This window comes from Hippocampus comes, unplaced genomic scaffold, assembly GCF_001891065.2.
Source record: "Hippocampus comes isolate QL1 unplaced genomic scaffold, H_comes_QL1_v1.1 scaffold57, whole genome shotgun sequence".
Lineage (NCBI taxonomy): Eukaryota > Metazoa > Chordata > Actinopteri > Syngnathiformes > Syngnathidae > Hippocampus > Hippocampus comes.
The window spans coordinates 876757-884494 of record NW_017805039.1 but is presented as its reverse complement, the minus strand read 5'-3'; the positions used below and the strand labels follow the sequence as shown (position 1 = coordinate 884494).

The 7738-nt window shown below is 46.8% G+C and overlaps 1 protein-coding gene across 1 annotated transcript in view; it reads right to left on the bottom strand.

The window, feature by feature from the left end:
* nyap1 (neuronal tyrosine phosphorylated phosphoinositide-3-kinase adaptor 1) overlaps positions 1–7738 on the bottom strand; it is a 31442-nt gene that overhangs the window by 2275 nt on the left and 21429 nt on the right. Inside the window, exons 3-6 of the mRNA XM_019864043.1 lie at positions 5705–6075; positions 3902–5629; positions 2673–2915; positions 1295–1401 (exon numbers count right to left, since the gene is read on the bottom strand). Coding sequence (XP_019719602.1) covers positions 1295–1401; positions 2673–2915; positions 3902–5629; positions 5705–6075 — 2449 coding nt within the window. The remainder of the gene's footprint in view (positions 1–1294; positions 1402–2672; positions 2916–3901; positions 5630–5704; positions 6076–7738) is intronic.

Here is a 7738-nt window from a genome sequence, read left to right as displayed (position 1 = left end):
ATATATATTTTTTTTTTTTTTTTAATACAAAGTAGTTTGACATGTTGGGACAATGAAATATATTTGCAATTCTGAAGAGGCAATTTTTTTTTTCCATTTATAAAAAGTAAAAGTGTGACGCCTTATTCAACTTTGTTATATTTGTATTTTGAATTAAAGAAAATACAGCTTTGTGCTATTTTTGCAACATTTTTATTTTCTCGTATAGGCCACAAATGACAAAGGCAGTGTTTCAAATTTTGGAGGGGTGGAAAAAAAATAAATCACATTACGTGTCATTTATTCAATGAGGAAGAAAATTTGTTGCCTCTTACCTTCTATGACTGTGGTGTCAGTTTGGGGAAAGTCTCTTTTTGGGCTTGGTGTTATAAAGTCAAACCAAGGAACTGGATTTTTGTTTAAATACCCTTCCATACAAAAATCATCTCTAATACGTCGACACATAATTTCGAGTGAAATGTTCATTTTAGAGCACATAATTAGGGACCCGTGGATCAACAAGTGAATGTATAAAAATGTGTGAAAACAATCACAAATGATTTTGTGTTCACAAAAGTTGAAAATTTCAGCACTGGATGCACATTAAATGTTTAGATTTTAAAATGTCCTTTTTTCCACCAGCAGAATGGTGTGCTAAAATATTGGATAAGATCTTCAGGCTTACGCTGTTGCAGATGGGAACTGAAATCTTTTCTCTTATTGCACTTCATGCAGGAAAATATCCAGGTGTCCCAAGACTTTTGCCCTTACAGTGTAGTAAACATCACGTCAAAATGAAGTATTCCTCGAAAAGGTCCTAAAAAGTGACTACCGCCGACAGTATGCGGGCACCTGCCGATCACAGCTGCAGTTGCTCATCACATCCACCAGGATGTAGCACCACTTCATCTGTTCACGTTTCAGCGGGAGCCAACCAGACGTATGCAGACAGTCTCTGCAGCACTCTCAAAGTGCGTCAGCACTTACTATGCAGCCGGAATCCAGCTAAACATGCCGCACGAGAAACTGCAGCTCACCACACCAAAACAGCGCGTTCCTTCCACCGCTATTTTTCCACGCGCTGGGACGCTTACGTGGGAACCTGCGTCATGTACCTGCTCTTATTGTTCCGTGCCAGGCCAGAACATTATTCTGCTCAGTGGGCATATCTACGAGCTATAAATAGACCTGCAGGAGCACTGTCTCTAAAAGGAGGGGAGGCAATAATGAGGACAATATTAATGCTCGCTCCGAAATGAGCCCTGAATGAAGTTAATCGAGTCGAGAGTTATAAGGCCGGCCAGCATCAATTCACCTGATTGAGGGCTTCTCGTGCTGGTAGACTGCTCTGCCTCTGGACGTCTCCTCCGCCCACCTGTCTCACTCCAGCAGCAGAGGAGGAACGGCCCAGCCGCCCCACTTCTGCAAAGACACCATTGTTACGCGGCGTGCCTGCTAATGAGAACAGTGGAATATCACTTCATTTAACACATGAGGGTGCAAATGTTTGGCTGGAATCATGTAGGCTGCACATTGTGTTCGACTTGTGTATACAGCTTGTGCAGTACACATCTATGAGAAGAAGGCAGACTGTTATTCTACAAACACCGTCGTTGAGATATCATTGTCATCATTAATGTGACATGTTCACAAATCGGAAAATCGACATGGTGCAGAATCGTTCTTGTTTCCAAAACTGAATTGTCTTCGTAAATACTGTATTGGCTCGAATATAAGACGGCCCTGACTATAAGACGACCCCCTCTTTTTCAAGACTCAAGTTTGGAAAAAAGACTTTTTGAACACCAAATTAATTTTTATACAGAAAATAATTACAGTACATCTGAAACAAATGATTCTAACAAATATTTGAGAGAAAAAGCATGTTATTTTGCCTCATTCAAATCTTAATATCTGAACATTTAAATATGAAATATGTAAACTAAAGTGCAATCACATTCGTAAATGAATGGCTGCTGGTTTTTGAAATGTAAATTACATCATAACTTCTCCTCAAAAAACACCGTCTTATATTCGGGCCAATGCAGTATTAGATGCTGCGGGTCACTCAAAAAATGGATGGCGGACCGCAAATAATCCCCGGGCTGTATTTTGGACACCATGTGGTGTCCAGCATCTTCCTCCAAATAAATGTGGAGAAGTGTTTGGTTTGTCTTTTGCCTTTTTTTTTTTTTTTTTTTTTTTTTGTGAGGAGCCTCAACAAGCGTGATGTATGATGTACATCAAATGACTCACATTGAAAGCAATGATTGCCATTAGAGGTTCCACTCTATTTGATTCTTCTTCCGTTTCAATGTAAAAGCACTAAAATGAGAGTGATGTGCGTGCGCGGGAGTGTTTATGGAAGGTGTGTTTCCCTGGTTTGGCGGCAATGAAAGCTTTTCCCCGGATTCTCAAGGTAAGCATGCATATGTCAGTCTGAGGAGAAAAGCCTTGCTTAAAAATGCAGTGAATGACAAAGATACCCGGCGGCTTCAGAGCTGTTCGGCGTTTGGCTTTTATGGTAGATGAAAGATTTGCCGCTTGTTAAATTCTCCATGAAATTACGGTGGTGTCAAGTTTCATGTGAGGGCAAATAAAAGCAGAGGAAACAAACCACAGCGTCGACATGAAAACGGCTTATGTCATTTGGGATTCGGTTTTCAGATCTTATGATTAGGAACATTACCCACCTCCGTTGCGACAGGCGGGGAACGTCTGACAGGGAAGAGGCATCCCGACTCTGGGCAGGGCTCTGAATCCTGGGTTGCTGTCTGAACCCAGCAGCGACTCACAGTGACCAAGGGTCCTACTTGCGGCGCCACTATAGTGCACCGGGATGCTCGAGGGGCCTCCTCGGAACCCCATTCCCAACTCTTCCTTATCCATCCTTAATAAGGCATCGGCGCTGCCATTCCATGTCCGTCCTTCTTCTTCTGGCATGAGAGAGATCGGGGTGAATGATTAAAGAGTGTTTGACTGTTACGAAAATTGTTATTCTACTTCGCCGAGTGGACGGTAAAACCTTGACTTTCATTTTTTGGGTGAGGAAAACACCACTCCATTTAACCCGTATGTTTTATATTTTACTCATCCTATCAAAGATGGCGCTTTTGAGTTGGCAGCCTGTTACAAGAGCTCTGCCACATCGTCAATTTGGAGCTGAGTGCTTCCCGGGGGAGATGTGCAGCTAAACTCGATGCTAAAAAGTAAAGTGAAGTGAGAGAGACAACGAAATGGGACTGGAGAATTTCACCTTGAACTTGCTGTTTGTGTGCGCCTCGCCAACAGGCAAACCGTCGACTGTTAGAAAAGTACAGTCGCTTGTTTTATTTCAAACTCCATTTCAAACGGGAGTGATGTCAGGCACACTCCGTTTGCGACATCAATGATCCCCAAGCGCCCTCATATTGGCCAATGAAGACTTCTATCTTGCTCCTCCAACTTCCAACAAAATGTAGTTATCTGTTCCAGCCCCTTAAAAATAACTTTGTTACATTTTTAATCAAGAAAAATAACGATGTGTTGAGAATGTAAAGTAATCGAGTAGTATTAATAAAGTGTCATAATGAGCGTACCGGATTTGTGCGTTGGATGGGTGCCTTTAAGAGGCGTGGCCTAGTAAGTCACATGTGGAGCTGGAAGTAGGGTGAGTGAGTTATGGCGACAGAAGCTCCTCACAAGCATTCTCATTTTGTATTTGCGCTTGATTGTTTGTCCCACTCAATAAACCGAAAGGCTGAAAATGCATTACTGACGGTGGCTCTCCTCGCGAGGGCATTATGGTACCTTCATCGCTGCAGCTTTCTCAATGTTTTTTTTCTTTTTTCACTTAACTGTAGCGCAAAACTTGGAAAAAAAATCTTAATTTGGCATTTGTAAGTCAATGTTACCGAGGCGTATAAATTAACTTCTGACTTACTCTCGGTCTCTCGGCTCCCTTGGCTGAAGGACAATTTCCTCTGCATGGGCCAGGAAGACCCTTCGTCGCCTGCGAAGCTCACACTACTGTCCCAGGGCATGAAGCCAGTTTTGGACAGCAGCGATGAAGAGCCTTCGCCACCCTTGCATCCGCCCTCACCAACGCCCGTGAGGCTCGAGGGCTGCTGCAAGGACGGCGTCTGGGAGTTTCCTCTCAAGCTCTCGTAAGCCGGCGGTCTGCGGAAGCCCCCGGAAGGGTACGTCCACAGCAGGGGGCTGTCAGAGGACGGCGGCTTGTATGCCGGCAGGCCATGAGGGGTATGAGAGCGCAGATGAGGACGAGAGTGAGGGCGGTGGGATGAGGACAGGGATGTCGGAGTTGAGCTGGTGCTGCCTTGAGCTGTTTGACTGCTTGTAGCAGGAAGGAGATCCAGTTGCAAAGAGTGAGGACCGCTATCCCGGTCACGGTCTCTGTCCTTATCTCTATCTCTGTCCTTGTCTCGACCTCTGTCCCTATCTCGGTCTCGCTCCCTGTCCCTCTCCTTGTCTCTGTCCTTATCCTTCTCTCCTTTGTCCGTCTTCAAGAGGAAGCTAACGGATTTCCCTTCCTTGCCCGTACTCGAAGTTTGGGTCTGCACGGTGGCCTGGGTGGACGTCTGAGAGCTGCTCTTGAGTGGAGCCGGAGAGTCTCCCCTCTCTGGCTTGCGATAGTGATGATAGTGGGAGGGCCGGTGGTGCGGGTGGTGGTGGTGATGGGAGAAAGGTGACGTCGATTTGGAGGACGGGGGCAGTGGCGTTGAGTGACTCCTCGCTCGAAGTCCGGGAGCGGGTCCCAACTGAGAATCTCTGCTGTGTTTCTCTTGCGGCGTGACACTCCCTCCCGACGGCTCTTTGGAGCATGAGGTCGGAATGTTAGAGGACGTTGAAGAGGAGGAGGTGCCAGCTTGAGTGGTCACGCTGGATGTTTGAGAGCCAATTTTAGAGGAAGTCGAGGAACCCTTGCTTTGCACTGCCACCCCGCTGGACGCGGCCGCCGGTTGAGGGAAAGCGAGCAGCGGGGGTCGGTGCTGTAGAAGATTTGGGAACGGGGCGGGGATCTTGGTGTTGGATTCTGGTTCACATTTGCTTCCTTGCAGCAGGTAGGGAGTCGGCGCTCGTGGAGTGTGGGGGCTGGTGGATAGGACCTGGGGCACGGGGGTGGAGGATGCGGAGGAAGGTAGCGGGGACGAATGAGAGATGGAGACCGTAGCTTTGGGTTTAGAATAGGAAGGAGAGGAAGAGGAAGGGCGTGGCAGTGACGAGGAGGAGCTGCTGGAGGGCGACGGGGCGACGTGGTAATGCTTTGAACTTTTCATTTTCTCGTGTTTGGTCGGCGGGTGCCTCTGAGATTCTCGGTTCTCTTGGTGTGGGTATTTCATCTCTTCATAGATGGCCTCGCTCTGGTCCGAGTCTGAATCGGGCGTGGTGGCTACCGGGGTGACGGGGTGGGGGGTGGCGGTCTGGCTCTCTCTGGTGAACACTTGCCCCACCATCTCGATATAGACCGGCTCATCGTCCCCCGCTCCGGTTTGGATCTGAGAGTCGGCTCCCTGGAAAGGGAGGGATGCGGCAGAATGAGGCACACGTGGAGGGAGAGGATCGAAGGAGAGCTGGGTGCTGGGACTTCTCTTGGGTTTTAAAGGAGGCACCTTTTTTGAGCCAATGTCTCCAGAGTCGGACTTCTTCATGGCTGCAGGGGTGGACCAATATGTGAAGGAAAGATCACTTTCAGAGAATAACGCGCACCAGGAATCCCGCTTCTTACCATTTTTTTTCTCGGAGTGCTTGGCCTGCGAGTGGGAGGAAGGCGGCGGGGGCGGCGGCGTCTCGGGAGGTCCTCTGGTGTCAGCCGACGAGGAGCTGAGGCGAGTGCTAGGGTGGCGCTTGGGTTTGACCGGCGGGCAGCGGCCGCCGTGCTGAGATTGGGTGTCGGAGTAGTCCCCGTTCTCCAGACTTGCATCCCCGGCGCCGACCGCGTGGCAGGACTGCGAGCGCGGCGCCATGGCTGAGGCACACGAGTGAGGGGAAAGGTCCTGGGAGGCCGGCATGGTCATGAAGCCCATTCGGAAGTGGCGACGGAACGAGGCCAAGTCTCTGACTTTGCCGACAGTCGCCGAGGGGTCATTTTGAGACGAGCTGCGGTTTTGGTAGAAAGAAGGGGAGGAAGAAAAAAAAAAAAGAAGGCATGAAAGAATCATACAAACATTAATTTACCCCACTTTATTTTATTGACTCCCTCTCTTTCTGCTCTTCAAACAACAGCTTTGCCTGCCGGGCTTTTCAGTACAAAAAAGGAACACCCTAGAGTCCGCTCCATCTTTCTCACACATGTCTTTTTCCATCTCCACCTCTCCACATTTACTCTCCACTCAAATGCACTTAATTAGGAAATCATTCCCGTGGAAACCATGGTGGCGCATTTGACGGTTTCCCTCTGAAATCGTGGAATCATTACTGCCGCGTGCTTCCAAAACAATAAATAAAAGTGAGACAGATCAGACAAAACGCCGCTTTTTGTTTCTGACTGACAGCACCGTCTGGCTTTTACACTTTGCGTATTGCGCCTCGGCAACTGGATGCTGTTTTATTCACTTATCGACACACTTTATTCTTTCCTGCGTTGACGTGTATATTTACTCCCCGAGGGAAGAAAAGACTAATTGCAAAGCCACAATATATCCTACTGGGTATTCTCCACTTGTTCATTTGTAAATGTACCGCGAACGTTGCCGAGTCCCGAGAACAATGTCAAGACGGTTCGAAAATCCGTGGACCGGATTTTGCAGAAGACGATGAATCCGATGCATTGCCACCAGTGGATGCGATTTACCAATGGCCCTTAAATATTTCCGTCTGGTGTCTCTATAGGTGTGATTCAACTATCAATAATGAAGCTTTAGAACTCATCTGAATTTTCAGCAGAGGGGACAACATCTTTATATCAATAACTAAAACCCTGTCCCAAAAGTTAGGAAGCAAATCCACTTGTCAATCCACATATGACTTGTTTTGATCACATTTGTGCAATGCCGCATGGGGGCACATCTGGAGATCCACATCTGAACCGACAGTGTAGCCGTTACTATATATATACTGTATGGATACGGGTCACACAAACGGTTGCCATCCCGGTGATGCGTTGAAACACAGGGCAAGACAATTGGAGCTTACAATAATGTGGTCAACATTGCAGGCATCGCGCGCCACACTCCAGTTGGCAGTCTGTGTCGTAACGAGAGTTCATTATCTGGATTCCTTCCGCTACGATCCAAGTGAGATCCACTCATAAGAATATCATGATAATAAGAATGAAATATTTTGGTCTACACTTACTTTGGCCATTAATGAGGAAATTGCTTTTCAAATGATCTTCATTGCCCATAATTTCTGAATTGGCATGTCAGAACTTTTTTTTTAATTGGGGGGAGAAATGGAATGATTTATAACATGGTAAATTTGTCTCCGCCACTCAGGAAATTAAAGTTGTATTTTCTGGAAAATGTTGCAACAACATATCAACACCAATGAAGACATATGCCTCCGTGCCGTTTCAACTGTAGCATATAATGAGTTCATACTTGCTCATTCAGAAGACATTTATTACTCAGGAGCTATTTAACAAGCCAACAATAATATGATCTCATCACTGGGCAAATGAAACGATGTGTGCTCTTCTTATCACGATGAGGTCTTCATCCGTAGCCATTAATCTTAAACATCTAGTGCGCAAATGCCGTATCCCGATTGGAAATGAATATTTCCACAGAATGAGGCTTTGTGTGCAAATAAAACGCTTGAA